This window comes from Nelusetta ayraudi, unplaced genomic scaffold (assembly GCF_046127955.1).
Source record: "Nelusetta ayraudi isolate G7.1 ecotype Tasmania unplaced genomic scaffold, CSIRO-AGI_Nayr_v1 ptg000048l, whole genome shotgun sequence".
In the NCBI taxonomy this organism is placed as follows: domain Eukaryota; kingdom Metazoa; phylum Chordata; class Actinopteri; order Tetraodontiformes; family Monacanthidae; genus Nelusetta; species Nelusetta ayraudi.
Window position 1 is genome coordinate 8,563,290 of NW_027466098.1, and position 17,252 is coordinate 8,580,541.

Sequence of the window (17,252 nt, forward strand, 5' to 3'; positions counted from 1 at the left end):
AGCCCACGAGGAGGAGGTGACAAAAAAAAAACACCTGATCCTTAAAAGGTTCAAATAGGAGGCTTTTTCCACTGATGTCACAGAAGCAACGTTTCAAAAATAATGGCTAAGTGAAATATCTCAAAAATATTATGGGAAAAAAAAATGAAAACCCCTTATAAAATCACTGATCACTTTTTCCTACAGATAATAAATTTGCCTCTCAAAATGTAGATACAATCTCAGACAATTCAAGGCATCCCTCAAAAATGACAAACTTTCTCAAACTGAAGATTTGTCTTCTCAAAATTGCGAGATTGAGTCTCAGAATTTCCGAGACATTGTCTTATTTTTCTCTTATTTTTTTCACACACGACACAAAATCTCACTGTTGCAGACAGCTTTTCCACTTCGCTTTTTGTCAAGTGCGCGTTTCATCTCCAACCTCTGCTTCATTTTCCCGAAACCGGACGCCGGGGCCTCTGATTAATAAAACATAGTTGGAGTCTTGCCATGGGCGCTGATCACCGGAGCCCTTTGAGGCGCGCAAGTGGTGAAAGGCGACATAATCTGCCGCCGGAGCAAGATCTGGGCTGAGATTGAGGAGCGCGGAGGAAAGGGAGCTCCATTAAACCCGGGGAGCAGCAGCAGCAGCATGTTGAAGCCGCAGCAGCAGCAGCAGCAGCTTCTCCGGCACGACTGGCCGCCGGTGTTCGGGAAGCCGTGGTACTGGCAGCGCACCAGCGGCAGCATGGACAGCACGCGCAGCCTGGCGCACGTCATCCTGGAGATGCGGGAGGAGATCAAGAAGCTGGAGGCGGAGAACCGGGAGCTGCGGGGGGATGGCGGTCAGCCGCCGGAGAGGGAGGAGGGCGTGGAGCCCCAGGCGGAGGAGCAGGTGGTGGAGAACCCGTACGGCAACCTGAGGAGGAACGTGTCCGCGCCCGTCCTGGACCGTCAGCTGAAAGGTTGGTGAGCACCGGGCAGGTGGTGGCCCGCACAGCTGTCTGACCTGTGTGAAAGCAGCTCCGACAAGTTGAGGGACAAATCCAGGTTTCGTTTTCGGATTTCGATTCGTTTTTTGTTGTCAGTTTAAGGAGCCAGATCAGATTCTGATACAGATTTTATTGCATTCAAGCACACGACTGTGATTGCATCTAGTAAAACGTCCATGTCCTTTGTTATCGTTTTTTTTTTTTTTTTCAACTAAAATGCATTAATTGCATTTGCATTTTCAAAAGGTGTTTATTTCCCCTGAAAGCCACTGTACGTTCTTCCACAAAGACAACAAGCAGCAACATGAAACCGCTCAAAAAATGAAAACATTCATTGTATAATGCTAATAATTATCCTGATATGTTTATGTGGTAACCAGCTGTGATTTTGCCATATTGCCGCCTATGATGTTGTCCCTCTGGCACGTCAAATAAACACAAATACAAAGTACTCAAAAACGTCAAAGAGCTGATTGCATCTTTATTTACTCAAGTTTTTCCATATCCAAAACTGAGTGAACAAACTAGCCCACAAGGGTCACTGGAAAGTGATGATCTCCGTCCATCCATCATACTGCTGGAGCCTCTCCCAGCTTTCATGGGACAAAGGCAGGGTGACACCCTGGACAAGCGGCCACTTAGAGACAGACAACCATTCGCACTCACACACACACCTACGGACAATTTAGAGTTTCCAATTGACCTCACATGCATGTTTTTGGACTGTGGGAGGAATGCTGGAGAACCCGGAGAGAAGCCACGCAGACACAGGGAGAACATGCAAACTGCACACAGAAAGGCCTCAGGCGTGGAATTGAACCCACGACCTTCTTGCTGTGAGGCAGCAGCGCTAACCACTGCACCACCGTGTCTCCCCTGATGATCTCATAAAGAGAGTGAACTTGAGTTTTAGAGACGTGCAAAGTGTTTTGTTTTTCTCTTGTTATTGTTTTTTTTTTTTCCTCCGCAGACAACACCGTCATGACAGTGCGAAGGTACTCCATAAACACTGGCCTCACTGGGGTGTCCGTGAAGGAGGCGAGGCCTGATGGGAACCTTCAGAGTGACTCAGGATGGGGGAGACTGCAATATGCAATCCAGCATGATAAGACTAACAGCATATTTGATTCTTCAGCCGGAGACAACGGTGGGAAAGTTAGCAGCAGGCACTCCTTGCAGGAATACGTTCACAAAAACAGGTACACAGTGGCATGAACACTTTCCTCAATAAAGTAGTCAGACATTTCCACATCAGCATTTGCGCCTTGTCTCATCTTTTAGGGCCAAGGTAAAATCGGTCTCGTTCCTCCTCCCCGTGGATGACATTTACACCAATCGGCCGGTCCTGACCAGGCACCACGATGAGACCAGGATCAAGGAGCTGACACCCATAACAGAAACAGACTCCTGAGAGAAAGACACAACTTGTTCTGCTCTGTATCTGCTCATCTGGACACGCTGTGGGGAGGGGAGAGTCTCTGGGATCTCAGAACTGGATACCGGCTTCATTTAGGTCAGCGTAGGTTGGCCTCTTTACCGAGCGAGCCGTCGGACCGATTTGATCACACCTGAGCACACAAACAGACACTCTGGTTACAGGTGTGGTTTTCAGCCGGCCCGAGTGCTGAGACACGAGACCCCCTTTAAGCGAGGATCGGGTGTCTCAACCCCTGAACCTGGCAGCGTAGCTCCTGCAGCGGCACAGACCTTCTGCAGGCGACAGACAGCTCTTTTGTGGGGAGTTGCGGTCGCTGACTCAGGCCTCATGACCGGCAGCGCTCTCATCATTTATTCATCAGTGTTTTGTTTTTTTTTGTTTTCCCCAGATGTAAATGGTGTTGTCAAGGGCTCACGTGGGAAGTTTGACATTCACGTTCAAGTTTAAGTTCTTTGAAAATAGTATTATTTTTTTTTTCACTCTGTATGAGACTGTGTTTAAATGTGCTCAGGTGTGTGTATATATTTGTATTGGCATCGGGCGCAAACATAAAAATGACAGGATTGTAATGAAGTCGAAAGGTAAATATTAATTAGAAATGTAATATATTTTTTAATAAGTATATTTTTACAGGTAAGGTTCACTTGTCTTCTGTGTATTTTAAAAAAATATATGTATCATAAGTGCAATAAAGGTAACATGTATGGCAGTTTGAGTGTTTTACAGCATGGCAAAAACCAAAGCGACAATAAAACTAAGACAGCTAAGCTCAATAGGTTTAAATCATGCAAAAACAACAGAAAAAAAACCCAAAGGAATAAAACAGGCCATCGCCTGCAAAAAAAATATGTTTTAGTTTTCTTCTAAAAACAGTTGAACTTCCAAAAATCCAACAAATTGCATTTACTGCATTTTTTTTTTTTTTTCGTAAGAACCAAGGACCAAAGGAGTTGGTGCTTAAACATATGCGAGGACAGCAGGAGAGAACAAGCAAAGGTCGCTCCTGTACGGCTTTTGATAGTATTAGTGGACTTCATGATTTCCGCAAACGCAGCAGGACCGGTGTAAGCTAGTTCCAATATGTTTGTGGCAAAATCTTAAAGTGGGCTCCCTTTCTTCAGGGAGATTTTTTGTCAAGAAAATGAACTGAAAAAGTACATTGTTACTGTTTATCAGTAATAATGTAGATATTCTGAGAGAATCGTTTTTCAATTTGGTAAAGGTACAATATGCTTTAAAGGGCCAGTTTAGAACCTTTAGAATGATCTGCGTATATAATCACTAAAACAAACACTGCTACAATAAACCCCTACTTTAGTTGATACATGGTTCTGCAATATCAAAAACAACCAAACAAGGACTTCGATTGTAATAAAATGTGATCTTAGTTTGAATTGCACATGTATTTAAAACAAATAAAATGACACCATTTGAAAAGAGCTGATGAATTCAAATGGTAATAACAAAACAAAAAAATTCACGTCGTATGAAAACATAAATACTTTTATTTACAAGAAACACTTCAAGTCAAAAATCATTATTCATTGCTGCTGAAACACTGAGTCAGTCAGCTAATAACCTCTCAAATATATATAGAAAAAAATCAGTCAAAAATCAAACAATCTATGAAACAGTCCTTTTTTGCCCTCTGCTGGTAACAGATAAGTATTGATAACAATATTTAAAATGAGTCCAAGCAGCAGTCAATGGTATCTGGGTGAGGGTAGACTGGGACTTCCTGGCTCAAAAAAAGAGAGATTGTAGTGACATCTAGTGGTTAAATTGTAAACTGAGCCTCAGAGAGTTGGCTTGGAATAATTATGCTTTCAATACGAATGAAAGGCCAGGCTTTTTTCTTCAACATGACATGAAGATGACCAATCCAGCTGCTAAATGGATACAAGGTGAAGCCAGACGGTTGTTTTTAAACACTTTATGGTGTTCCCCTTTATGGAGGGAATAAATATGACAAAGTCTCTACTTTCTGACTTGAAAAAATATATCTTCCTCAAATGATGCCCGTATTAGATCCAAAATTGTTATTGCAGATCGTCAGTCACGGCTGTCGAGCTTCAGTTATTAGAATCACGCGGGTTTTTAGGACTGTAACGAATTCTGCAAAGTCTTCATGTCCCTCAGCAGCCTCCGGTTCCTCCTGCTAATCTCTCCAGGTTTAACTGTGGGAGAGGGACCTCTAGTGGCCGCTGCGGGCGACTTTTCAGTCCCATGTTTTTTATCAGCCTCCTTTTTTAACTTGCTCAACTGGGGGACACAAACAGAAACAAAAAAAGAAACAGAAACACAAATCTCAGAGGCCAATATTGTATGACTGTGAGTGAGACGTGCTCAGAGGGAGCTTCTACCTGTTTCCTGTGTTTGTGCAGTTTGTGGATCTGCTCTCCCTTCCTCTCCATCTTCAGCAGCAGCCTCTCCTGCTCCCTGTGCAGCTCTTTTCTCTCCTGGTCTGACACGCTGTCCTCTAGCTGCCTCGCCAGCTCGTCCTGCTCCCTGCCAACCAAACTAAACTCAGGATGGGAGACGCAAAAGCAGAGACGCTCCACCTCGCGGCTCCACTCACAGGGTCATGAGTCGCAGCTCATCCGTTAGCGCCTGCAGCAGCTCCGACAGGTCCTCCCCGATGACTGGCGAAGGGGAGGCGTCCGAACGCCCCAGACCGCCTGGCTCGGGGTCGCTTGAGTCGTACATGTTCGGCCGGTACTGCTTCAGCAGGGACAGAACCGATTGGATGTTCGCTCGGACCGAGTGGCTGGTGCTCACCGACTGCGAGTCAGGGAGAGAGAAGCACGTCGTAGGCCCAGCGTGAGGCCAGAAAGCTGCTCGCGTGTGACATGATTACCTTCCCCGCAACGAAGGGCACATCTCTCATGGTCAGCCTGTAGTGGGACTGAGGCTGGGACGAAGCCTGCGTGGAGGATTTCTGGAAGGGTTTGTTAACCTGACAAAAATAATCATTAAACATTTTTTTACATAAATTTCATAAATTTAGTTGATGTGAAACTGTGTTTTGTACAGAAACAACAAAAAATAGACTTCTGCATATTTTTTTTTTTTAGCACTAATGCGTAGTTACCAAGCACATTCATTTACATCTGCGTGAGAAGGAAGTTAACATTCTTATTGCATTTTAAGGGAAGGCAAACCTAAACACTGACGTGAATATTATGTACATAAATTGTAAATAATCCAACAGTCAGTTTAATGTGAATGTCTTTACTGATTTTTGATCGCCGTTTGTTCACTGTTAGGCTAAAAATATTTTTAGGCAATAAATATTTTTATTTTATTTCCTTTTTTTTTTTAATCAACATAATCTATTCTTTTCTATTGTATTGTTGCTGTAATTATGCAGATTTCCCCAATGTTTTTTTATTAATAAAGGCTTCTTCTTCAACGAGCCTCACTCACCTTTGGAGGGGACTTCTCCTCCACAGACCACTTGTCTGTCCGAGAAGGTGAGACGGACTCCAGCAGCATCCTGTTGGCCTCCATGCCTGACTGCAGCTGACCACGGACAAAAGCGTGCATCAAAGTTTCATTAGCCATTCACTATGATGTCAGTGATGCTAAGCATCAGCAGGGACGACCAGACACTCACCTGGTTGGCTTTATCCTGAAGCAGTTTCCTCTGATGCTCCTCCTCCTGCAGTTTCATCTCCAGGTCCTGGATCTTCACCTGACATGTTCAGTTATGAGGTAGTTATAAGGTAGGTACGTATAAGACAGTGACCCACTTAAGATAGTTAGTAATTAAGCTTGAGTTAAGACTGTTACCCCCCGAAAAATTATTTCTAACACACAATAGAATGCTTAAACCTGTGTAATGTGTCGAACTCTTAAACATGTCTTTATTTGTCAACTTTAGTGATGCCCAATATTGACGTTTTTTACCGATATCCCGATATTGTCCAACTCCTAATTTCCGATACAGATATCAAGCTGATATCAACCGATAGCGATATATGCGGCCGTGGAATTAACACATTTAGGCTAATTTGTATTGTGATGTCCCACAGGATGTCCCATCAAGCGCAGTAGAGCCGAGTAAAGTAAAGTAAAGTATTGTTATGTACTATTTAGTAATACCAGGAAATCTGAGGAATTCTAAAAAAGCCATATTTTTATCATATTTTTTCCCGGCTATTTTCGGATATTCATTTTTAATGCCTTTATCGGCCGATATTATCGGACTTCCCTAGTAAACCTACTAATCAGTGTAGACTGACGTATGCAAACAAAAGGAAACACTGCTATTCAGGCTTAAACAGCAGGGTCGGCGAAGGAATTGGGGGGTCCATGGTCGTGCGTACCTCAGCCTTACTTTGCGTGTGTGTCAGCACAAGATACTCCCTCTCCAGCCTGTTCAGCTTCTCCATCTGAGCGTGCTGAGCCACCACTTTGGTCCTTTCCACACCAGGCTTGGAACCCTCAATTGTAGCCTGAAAAAACGACAACAGATAGTAAAAAAAAAAAAAAAAAATCCCTTCTGGTATGAGGATTTAACAGCAACACGCTCTGCATAGTCTTACATTTGGGACAGTGCACTGCTGGAGTCAATATTTTTTATGCAGCGGCTATGGTTAACAACCTGACACTTTGTGATGGCGACCCCATGATAGAAACAAGCGAGAGGACGAACCTGCTCTTTGAGCATGGTGTGTCTGTCCGCTTTGACACTTAACAGCATCTTCCTCATGTGTTGCAGTTGTTGCTCCAGCTTCAAGCAGCGGGCCTCCGCAGCAGCCAGGTTGCTGATCAGCGCTGTGTATGAGACAACAACAGAACTGTAGAAGGAAAACAAATAATGCCCTGCCTGCACTGGATAATATCCAAGTCATCACGGTATTGAAATATACGTACAATTTCATTATACTGTCACTTGTTTTCCGTTAACTATTCAACGGAACCGTTGCTTGAAAAGCCATTTATTTTTCTAGTGAGAAAAACAGCTGAATTGGTATTTGCAACAGTTAGTTTATTTTACACATGAAACATAAACAGTTTATGTCTGCTAAGCCAATGTTGAGTGTGACTCCCGAACCAATCCAATCCAATTATTTGTGCACCCACCGGGATTGCAGCTGGCCTGGTTGCTCCTCTCCCTCTCCGTGGGAATGTCGGAGGGTCTGTGGGCGCCTCCGTCTCGGAACGGGTGCGCCTGCGACACATCCCTCTCCATACTATGCAGGCTGAGCTCCGCGCGTTCCTTGTCCAACTCCAACCTTCGGATTTTTTCCTGGAGGCTCTTTAGCGCGGAGAGGATTGCTGGAAGTCAACATGGCACACGTGGATCAATGGAGCTATTTTACATTCAACAGCTGAGGCGAGATGCTCGGGGTTGGGGGGTTGGATGGTGGACGGTGGACGGTGGACAAATGACGGGCGTCGCTGCAGCCGTGACACTCTAGTAGTGTGGCATCATGTTGCACACGCCGTCGCCATGGTGCAACGCACCACCGCAATACCTAAACGGAAACTGCCTCGCATGCACACGAGCACAGGAGCCCTGGATTGAAAGTCACCTGCACTGTTAGTCTCTGGCAGCGCCTTGCTCGGCAACGCAGGGGGCTGGGACAGACGCACGCGCGTTTGCGGCGTGTTGACGAAGGGGTGGTGAGCGGGATACTCTTGGTATGACGAGAGAGACAGGCTGCCAGATACTACGCCGCTGGATCGTGCTGCTGGCGGTTGGGAAAGGGCCTGGAGAGACACGTCGCATACCAAGCATGGATGAATTTGGAAAGTTAAAAGGCATCTGGCATAAAAACATAGACAGCATAAGAGAAATCAAGCAGAGCTAATTTATTCACCGACATTTGTTGGAGCTGTTCAAGTCAGTAGCAGAATAAAGAGAATCACCAGTATACATTCTTAGTTTGTGTCATCGGGAGGTGCTACTCCGAGTTCTGCATGCTCGCCCCCCTCCAAAAAATGGCACACAGATTACAACGCCTAGTAATAATAACAGCTACAGGCTTGATGCCACATGGGAGATTTATTATCAAGATGCTCACCTTATTTTCCTGAGTTTAAAGTCAAAGAGTTTTCTGAGATTAAAGGAACTGGCAGGTTCAGACAAATGACTTGGATTGAGGGAGCGTCAGTGGGAACAGAGGAGTTAAAGTGAAGAGGTTTGAAAGGGGGAAAGCTGAGGAGAAAACCATGTAAGCGCTGAGGAAGAAAAACTGAGGATGGAAGCCTGCTAGCTGGTGGCTGCTTTTAAATCTGATGGAAGGACAAGATAACAATGGATTAAGAGTCGCGTCGCTTGTTTTAAAGATAAACGCAATTCAACATTTCCGAAGGACTGTTGTTACAGATTTATTATTTCTGACAAATAATGCTTTTACCTCCTGACCTTTCAAAAAAACAAAACAAAAAAACAAAATTGGGCTCAAACCTGACATTGTGCTGACATTGCACGCTGTTGTGGTTGAACATCAACATTTTTGCATATGTAGTTAAATAATAAAGTGGGGTTGTGCAAACTGAAATATAGGTGAACACTGTGTGGAAAACTTTATTCTTATTCCAAGGTTCTCTTCAAACTGAATGGCTTTGTCAGTGTTTGTTTTTGTGACGCCTTAGCTCAACTGTTAATATTTTATATATCAGGTCAGTTAAGACCCGTAATACCAGGGGTTGCAGCTTGACAGCGGTTCAACTTTAGCATTTGAACGCATCACTCCGCCGTTACACGTTCCAATACAAAATACAATTAGTCAAAGGCTAAAGAAGCAACCCTGCATAATTTTAAGCTGCTATTTTGATCGCTTCCGCTTCGGTGGTGCACAACGAAGTGCATTCATTTCTCGAGAAAAGGCATCAGAAGTTGCCACAGTACTGGTCTCAGTTGTAGCAACTGCTGCTAGGTAGCCGTCCTTCATGGCCAACTGCACACTTGGAGACGATAAAACAGGGTTTATATTTTGAATAAACTACAACTTACGTTGTCTCGCGTTGCACCAACTCTGCATGTTTTTATCCGAGTCCCCATCGACATGAAGTCAGTCCGGTCTTTGTGCAGAACCGAGAGGAGCCAAATGCAAAACTATATTACTACTATGCGGATGCTATTCAACATAGCTTCTTTTTAGTTGCATTCCGTGAATAACTAACAAACCGTCGATCTAAAAGCTGCAACTAACATGGGATGGAGGGAAGAAAACACTACTGTCAGCTGCAAAAGCGTTTCTAAGGGTGTGAACGATATGCTCACAAGCTGGAGCCGACGGGGGAAATAGGCGTACATGTCTGATATGTGTCAGGCACCGCCAAAATCGGCGTGCCTCGTTAAATAAAACAAACGCAAAACACTTGCTTTCCGGAAATAGTAGTCTTCGTTCGCCCGCGAGCCCAATGGAACTAATGCCAATGTCCTGGCGGATAAGAACTACAATAACCCAAAGCCGTCAGTGGGGGGCGTGGTCAAGGTTTGCAAGACTTGCCGGGATTTCTAGCAAGTAGTCGCAGCAAGAGGAGGTGGTTTTTTACTCAACCCAGGGCTTCACGTGTCTTTAAGAAGCATACACAACAACAATCAGCTGTCGCTCACTGTGAGTAGTTGCTGCAAAAGTTTGAAATTAGACCCAATCAGTTCGTAAAATGAAGGCTGTATAATGGCTCGATTAAAAACCGAAAGCGAGCGTGCACTCTCAAGTCGCTGTATTTGTCACACAGCATGTTGTTAGCTAGCTAATCCGTTATGGGCTCGTTATTACTTATTCAACTCTTTTCTAGAATGCCGTTGTACCGAGGTATTGTTAACAGCAGTATGCCAGCTTTTCAACCTCCATTGGCATTTTATTAATAAGGTCCCAGTTTATTGAAATTTCTTTTCTTCCTGTGTCAAGCATACCAGGAGGTCTTCAGTATTGGACGTTTGACTGACCGTTCAGTGACTTTCTACAGGTACCATCTGACACTGAGCCCCCTCTTCTTTGTACCACCATGTCTTCAGGGAACGCATTGTGAGTGTTTACCATACAAATCAAACGTAGTGTTTGTGTGCAAACTGAATGAATGGGCATGACTGATAATACTGCGTTCGAGTAATGCTAGAGTACTATCTCTCCCAGGGATGAGGAGGATACGTTTAGGATCTTGCTGGCTACGGACATTCACCTCGGCTTCATGGAGAAGGATGCTATCCGAGGCGGTGACTCGTACAACACCTTGGATGAGATCCTGAACTGTGCAAAATCTATGAAGGTAGGAAAATGGGTTTAGGGGTCAGAAGGAGTACTGATTTACTAATTACAGGGTTGGTTTTTTTTGTTTGTTTTTTTTTTGTCATTTGTAAATATGCACGTTATTTATTTTGTTCCCAGGTTGATTTAATCCTGCTGGGTGGCGATCTGTTCCATGACAACAAACCCTCTCGCCGGTGCCTCCACAACTGCATCACACTGTTGAGAAAATACTGCATGGGAGACTCGCCCATACAATTCAACATACTCAGTGATCAGACAGTCAACTTCAACACCACCCAGTCAGTTTCCTCTGCAGCTTTTGTTATTTCTCTGTGCTAATTCTGCAGGTTAATTGTCTTCTTACGTGTTTTGTAGGTTCCCCTGGGTAAACTATCAGGATGAGAATCTCAACATCTCCATACCTGTGTTCAGCATACATGGAAACCACGACGACCCTACCGGGGTGAGTGATGACACAAACAAAGCAAAGGGGTTTGCGTTTACTACTTTTTCATTGCTACTTTTATGTGATGAAGTATGTTTACTTTTTTCACCTTTTATTCAGGCTGAAGGTTTGTGCGCATTGGATCTGCTAAGCGCTTCCGGCCTTATAAATCACTTTGGTCACTCCCACTCTGTGGAAAAGATAGAGATCAGTCCTGTTCTCATGCAGAAGGGCAACACCAAGCTGGCTCTGTACGGTCTGGGTGAGTGTGTGAAGTCTTTGCTCTTTGCTCTGAATTGTCCATATAAAAGGCAATTATGGTCTGTTTCAATTCCATTTTTTCTGCGTTTTTCCCAGGGTCTATTCCAGACGAGCGCTTGTACAGGATGTTTGTCAACAACCAGGTCACCATGCTTCGCCCTAAAGAAGACCAAGACGACTGGTTTAACCTCTTTGCTATTCACCAAAACAGGTGTGCGCTTCCATCATGTGCATGTTGAACCATGTCAATGAGAGCCATGCCAAGAAACTGAACATTTTGTTGTGCAGAAACACCAAGGATTTTAACACCAAGTCCTTCAACTCTTCTTAATGTTCTGATTTTTTTTTCCTTCTTGATGTTTTCTGTTGTTTAAATAAAAAAAAACACAAAACTTTTTTGCACCCACAGGAGCAAGCATGGACCCACAAACTACATTCCCGAGCAGTTCCTGGACGACTTTCTCGATTTGGTGGTGTGGGGTCATGAACACGAGTGCCTGATAACGCCGACCAGGAACGAGCAGCAGCTCTTCTACGTGACGCAGCCTGGCAGCTCTGTAGCCACCTCCCTGTCCCCTGGAGAGGCTACCAAGAAGTAAGACAAACAGCATCCATCCACAGATTCATCTGAGATGTGTTTGTTCTTTGCAGGCTGTGGTTTGATCGAGGCTCTGACCTAAATAAACATGTTGCATGTTAAGGTGATATAAATCCTCCACGAGGAAACTCCATTGGAGTTTCTCAGTCATATTTGGATGCAGCTCCTCATCCAGTTTCTTACTGAATTGTACCTGGAAAAACTGTTAAAGAACATGAAAACATGATATTTTCCCACATCAAATAAATTGGTCTTTCACAGGAGCCATGACTCTTAGACCAATTGAACAATTTTACAAAGGAGCTCTTAAGCTGCTTGATAAAAGGACACATTAATATCATCACTGCAACATCCTGGTAAAATATGTTTGTTTTTTTTTAGTTTTAAAAATCTGAAGTATTTTAAAAATGTCTGTGCGATCTATAAATCTCTACATGGCCTGTACCCACCACCCCTGGAAGAGTACATTAAAAAACAACCAGATAAGGGTATAGAACTGCTTAGCTGGGAATAAAGTGAGCACACTGAAGCAGAAAAAGCACCATATACTGTAATTACAAACCTGCGTCCACTTCAAATGGACAACGCAGCCCAACCGTCTTCGTGTATGCAGGCACATAGGGCTGCTGAAGGTGAAAGGTCGCAAGATGAACCTGGAGAAGATCCCCTTGAAGACGGTGCGTCAGTTCCTCATACAGGACGTGGCGCTGGCCGACTTCGAGGACCAGTTCACTCCCGACACGCCGCAGGTGGTCAAGAAGGTGGAGAACTTGTGCTACGCCAAGGTGCAGCTTTTAAAACGGCAGTCGTATACGCATTTTTAATTTTTTTGTTTTTTTTTAATACCAGCAGCCGTCAATCTCCTCCTCTTTCCCCCTCCGACTGTCTGCAGGTCACCGAGATGCTGGAGGAGGCTGAGAGAGGGCGGCTCGGCTGCCCTCTCACCCCAGAGAAGCCTCTCATCCGCCTGAGGGTGAGACCGGCGCACACTCGGCATGACACGTCAGGCGTTTTTTTTTTTTTTTTTTAATCCGCTTTCTGATTCACCTTCGACGTCCGCAGGTGGACTACAGCGGAGGCTTCGACACCTTCAACACGGCCCGCTTCAGTCAGAAGTTCGTGGACGTCGTGGCCAACCCCAAAGACATCATCCACTTCCTGCGGCGCCGGGAGAAGAAGGAGGACGTCAAAGGTCCGACAGGGATAAAAGACAAAGGTGTGTGTGTGTGTGTGTTGAGTGGTGGTAACATCTGCCGCGTTCCTCTGCCTCCGCTTTTCAGATGAGATCAACGTCGACTACAACAAGCTGGTCAAGAACACGGCCATTGAGGGTTTGAGAGTCGAGGACTTGGTCAAAAAGTACTTTGAGGCAGCCGAGCAGGTACTGCCCTCGCACACGCACACAAACGCACAGACACGCAACATTTGTTTATGTCTACAACGAACGTGCGTTCGCAGACCGTGCAGCTGTCCCTCCTGACGGAGCAGGGCATGGGCACGGCCATCCAGGAGTTTGTAGACAAAGACGAGAAAGACGCCATCGAGCAGCTCATCAACCACCAGCTGGAAAAGACGCAGCGGCACCTCCAGGCCAGAGGAGTGGCCACGGAGCAGGACATAGACGCAGAAGTAAGGGGGCGCCGTTGGGGCTCGCGTGCTGCGTTCGCCGGCGAAGGTTCGCGCCATGGGCAGCGTTCACAGTGTTTTTTTTGTCAAATTGTCAGATTCTGAAATTCAGGGACTCCAAAAAGAACACGATGGAGGAAGAGAAGGAAATCAGAGAAGTGAGTCGCTCTGTGCGTAATTTGATGACAACACGGAGGTCGCGGCAGCAGGCGTTTGACGTTTACCTCTCTCATTCTCAGCTCATGGACAGAACCAAAGCTCATCGCTTGGACCGCGGCGACCAGCCGAGTGACGTCGCCATGCTGGACGAGCTCGCCGACGCCGCCATGGACTCGGACGAAGGCCCCTCGGCGTTTCCTCCCCCGGCGCGCGGCAGAGGACGGGGAGGCCGGGGCCGAGGTTCCCGTGGACGGGGCAGAGGTGAGACTCCATCTCCTGGCTCGCAAAGTCCAGGGACCCACAGCATCAAACCCGCACAGACTAAAGCACAACTTAGTGTGGCAGTAAAAGTATCGCAGAGAAGGCAACACATACTAAGCTTTGAATAAATGAGCTAGGCTCACTAATAATATGAACATTATTCACATGTTATTGTAGTCTTTTGTTGGTATTGCCGTTTTCTAGCACAAATAACATGTAGGTATTTTAAGTTCAACATTCAGGTTGCATTTCTTCAAATGTCCAGCAGAGGGAGATAAAAACTGTGTAGTAGAACATGGAGGATTTTTAGTCTCTGCAGCTGTGCAGCTTTTTTTTCATAATGGCTTCTTCAAGGACAGAGTAATTGTAAGCAGTTGAGCTGTATGTGTGGCTCAGCTGCGTTTAACACTGTTAAATGAAATAGTTCTTCAAATTGCTCTTTTGTCTGTTCAGGTGCAGCTGCCGCCGAACCGAAGCCCACCAGTCGAGGCCGATCCCAGAAGCCGTCAACAACAAGCCAGAGCAGAAGCATCATGCAAGGTAGATGAGAATCACACAGACACTTGCACAATGCTTTTTTTTTTTTTTTTTTTTAAATTTAAGTACAAGTTATCAAAGGTTTGAAAAACACATGCATGGTCCTTTAATACTTGATTAAGTCCTAAAACCCTTTCCTTTTTTTTGCCAATAAACATCAGGCTCCAAATTCAATGTATATTTAATATTTAAGCTTAAATGTATAGACTTTTATAATGAACCAATTTGTCACTTGAAAAAAGTAATGTCTAATTTTATCTGGCTGATTATGAATCAGATGTATCGTTGAGACTTTCAGACGCACTCTACAATCTTAGCAACTCCTCTACCTTGCAACATTATTATTGCACGGAGGTCCTCGCATCCACTACAGAAACTTCTGAAGGCGTCACAAAATCTCACCAACCTGGCGCGAAAGACGTCTCACGTCGATCCATATGGCGGCTTGAATGCTTTTATTTCTCTTGCTTCATGCCTTTCCCACCTCCTTCTTCTGTGTTCCTCTCGCTCCAGCGTTTCAAGCTCCATCCCAGAGGTCATCTCGGATAAGCCCGGCAGTGTCCTACGCAGCCGATGAAGTGAGCCAACCACGTGCACGCCCGCAAACACACAACATCTGCTTGAAACTGTATCGTCCCATTTCTCACATGTATCCATCCGCAGTTAACCATTGATGACTCAGACGAAGACATACCATTCACGAAAACATCGCGACCCCCTCCCAAGTATGTATGAAGATTTCAGGACTGTACAAAGAAAAAAAAAGTGTGCGGATGAATCATTTTTGCATTTATTTTTTTTTTTTTTATGTCTCTGCTCTCGGTCTTTCTCTCATCCACACGCCAGGTCAGTACCGTCGTCGTCGTCATTCAACAAGTCCAGCTCCCAGAGTCAGAGCCAGTCAGCCAGAGGGATTGCGTTCGATGACAGTGATGACGATGACGATGAGGTAAATTGACTTAAAACAAAAAGTAAAATGACATTTTTCTTTGGGTTCGCCCACTTGGTTAATCGCTTTTCCTTGTTTGTCTCTTTTTTTCTGTCTTGGCACAGCACAACCCTTTCAAAGGACCGAGCCGCAGCTCCAGGAGATAGTCACCATTGCTTATGATGTGACACTTGTTTAAACCAAATCACCTGTAAATCCCGTGTGTTATCTGAAATGCTGCAATGATGTCATTGTGGACCCCAAAGTGCATTTAGGCAGTTTTCTCTCGTAAGTGCCGCATTGTGGAAACTCCACAAATGGTCTGTTTTTGATCAGAGGCTAAAGGCCACGTGGCTGATGTTGGTAATCTGGAATCCAATCAGCTACCAACTGAATGCAGCCCCTCCCTCACTATGTAACAATTTGCATTTGCAGGGTTTGTAGTTATCTGATGTTCAGAAAATAAATGATTCAGTTTTCAGCCAATGATAGCCTGTCTTTGTTTTTAAACATATGGGCTGCATGTCTCTCTATCTCAGCGATGTCAAAGCCAAAGAGTCCAGTCTGCCCCAAGGGATGATTTCACTGTGTGAAATATGGGGAAAATAATCAGCTCCAATTTTTTGAGACAGCATGCTCAATTTGTGGCAGTGGCACCTAGCTGCAGATTCTCTGGCAGCTAGGTGCCACTAGCAGTCGCGGCACATGCCACTGTTCGCCAGAGTTGCCACTGCTTATGCCACTGTTGCCAGAGGTGCCAATGTGTGCGCTACTATCCGTGATATCTGCCGTGGCTTCTAGGCGCCACCTGAGATGTCACGACTCGTGTCAGGGCAGATGCCACCGTTTGTGCGAGACATTGTGGCAGATGCCACTGTTCGCCAGAGGTGCCATTGAGAATGCCACAGTTCATGCTGTTTGGTGGAGGTTTCACCGCTTGAGCCGCTGTTTATGCCGCTTTTTTGGTGAATCTGTCACTGCATGTGCCACTACCTGCGACCAATGTTGGTCAAATTACTTGGAATACCAATTACTGATTACTGCTCCTAGCGAAGTCAAAACGTTCAAAACAGGAAACTACACATAAGAAACTTCAAAATAAAATTGTGTTGCCTGGAAGAAGCTGCTTTTTTTGGTTTGTTTGGTCTGCCGCGACGTTTCGCACAAACAGCGGCATCTGCCCCGACATGGGCCATGACATGTCTGATGGCACTCCTAGAAGCCACGGCAGTACAAGTCACAGGTAGGAGAACACGCAAAGAAAGGTGAAGTATGCTGTTATTTATAAGTTTCTAAGCTAAGGTTTTACATGTACATATTTTACATAGCTATATATTTTACATATTCTTCACCAACATGTGTGTATTAAACGGGGTCTATCTATTGGCACCCAGTCTAAATAAAGATGTACCACTGAAAGAAAAAAAACTAATTCAATTTAAAATAAAAATGTTCTGCTTAATTTTGTTCATGATTAAATAAATATAGCGTTACCTGAAAGTGCTTTCACAATAGTTGGACACTACTTTGAAGTCAGCCAGCAATGTTAAAGAAGAGAGACTTTATTACATTTACACCATATTTACATGTACGTTCAAATAACAAAATGCAACATAGAGTATTTACAGTTAAATCATACAGGCCACTTTGGCCTTTGTTTTTCTCCAAGTACCAACCTTTAAAACAATAGCTATTCACGTCAAATGATCGTATGTCGTGTAAACTATATATTGTATATATATTTTTTTTAAATACCAAATTTATGGATGATCTGTAAAAGTAAGGAAAGTGATGTGAATGAATGGATGCTTTACT

At 44.6% G+C, this 17,252-nt stretch overlaps 2 protein-coding genes across 6 annotated transcripts; one reads left to right on the forward strand and one right to left on the reverse strand.

Annotated features, from left to right (window-relative positions):
- Window positions 1-3,894: 3,894 nt before the first annotated feature.
- cep57 (centrosomal protein 57) lies at window positions 3,895-9,647 on the reverse strand. 2 transcript variants are annotated; one of them, XM_076036096.1, is made up of 11 exons: window positions 9,380-9,647; window positions 7,953-8,130; window positions 7,501-7,695; window positions 7,070-7,191; window positions 6,741-6,869; window positions 6,029-6,106; window positions 5,839-5,934; window positions 5,270-5,368; window positions 4,991-5,193; window positions 4,776-4,920; window positions 3,895-4,674 (listed from the first exon to the last, which is right to left on the reverse strand). In XM_076036096.1, exons 1-11 carry the CDS (start codon window positions 9,431-9,433, stop codon window positions 4,510-4,512), a joined length of 1,464 nt encoding a protein of 487 aa, XP_075892211.1. In that variant the 5' UTR covers window positions 9,434-9,647; the 3' UTR covers window positions 3,895-4,509. The 2 variants fall into 2 exon arrangements, with proteins under 2 accessions (XP_075892211.1, XP_075892212.1); XM_076036097.1 differs by lacking the exon at window positions 9,380-9,647 and adding an exon at window positions 8,298-8,426.
- A 187-nt stretch (window positions 9,648-9,834) lies between these two features.
- mre11a (MRE11 homolog A, double strand break repair nuclease) lies at window positions 9,835-15,923 on the forward strand. 4 transcript variants are annotated; one of them, XM_076036092.1, is made up of 20 exons: window positions 9,835-9,986; window positions 10,284-10,400; window positions 10,509-10,641; window positions 10,761-10,921; window positions 10,998-11,085; window positions 11,188-11,329; window positions 11,425-11,539; window positions 11,738-11,923; window positions 12,540-12,711; window positions 12,819-12,899; window positions 12,989-13,118; window positions 13,207-13,307; window positions 13,385-13,555; window positions 13,651-13,710; window positions 13,792-13,972; window positions 14,426-14,512; window positions 15,023-15,087; window positions 15,173-15,234; window positions 15,356-15,458; window positions 15,563-15,923. In XM_076036092.1, the coding sequence occupies exons 2-20, from the start codon at window positions 10,381-10,383 to the stop codon at window positions 15,602-15,604; spliced, it is 2,100 nt and encodes a 699-aa protein (XP_075892207.1). In that variant the 5' UTR covers window positions 9,835-9,986; window positions 10,284-10,380; the 3' UTR covers window positions 15,605-15,923. The 4 variants fall into 4 exon arrangements, with proteins under 4 accessions (XP_075892207.1, XP_075892210.1, XP_075892208.1 ...); XM_076036093.1 differs by having other exon boundaries at window positions 9,849-9,986; window positions 10,292-10,400; XM_076036094.1 differs by having other exon boundaries at window positions 9,872-9,986; window positions 10,342-10,400.
- The last annotated feature ends 1,329 nt before the right edge of the window (window positions 15,924-17,252 follow it).

What these genes read in the sequence shown, in the direction of transcription:
- cep57 (XM_076036096.1), bottom strand. Translation starts at nt 9,433, where the DNA reads ATGTCGATGGGGACTCGGATAAAAACATGCAGAGTTGGTGCAACGCGA. An exon ending in ACACGCAAAGTAAGGCTGAG is followed by an intron (nt 6,107 to 6,740) that starts GTACGCACGACC and finishes TGAACATGTCAG; the next exon opens with GTGAAGATCCAGGACCTGGA. An exon ending in GAGCTGCGACTCATGACCCT is followed by an intron (nt 4,921 to 4,990) that starts GTGAGTGGAGCC and finishes TTTGGTTGGCAG; the next exon opens with GGAGCAGGACGAGCTGGCGA.
- mre11a (XM_076036092.1), top strand. Translation starts at nt 10,381, where the DNA reads ATGTCTTCAGGGAACGCATT. An exon ending in GTCAACTTCAACACCACCCA is followed by an intron (nt 10,922 to 10,997) that starts GTCAGTTTCCTC and finishes CGTGTTTTGTAG; the next exon opens with GTTCCCCTGGGTAAACTATC. An exon ending in ACTTTGAGGCAGCCGAGCAG is followed by an intron (nt 13,308 to 13,384) that starts GTACTGCCCTCG and finishes GTGCGTTCGCAG; the next exon opens with ACCGTGCAGCTGTCCCTCCT.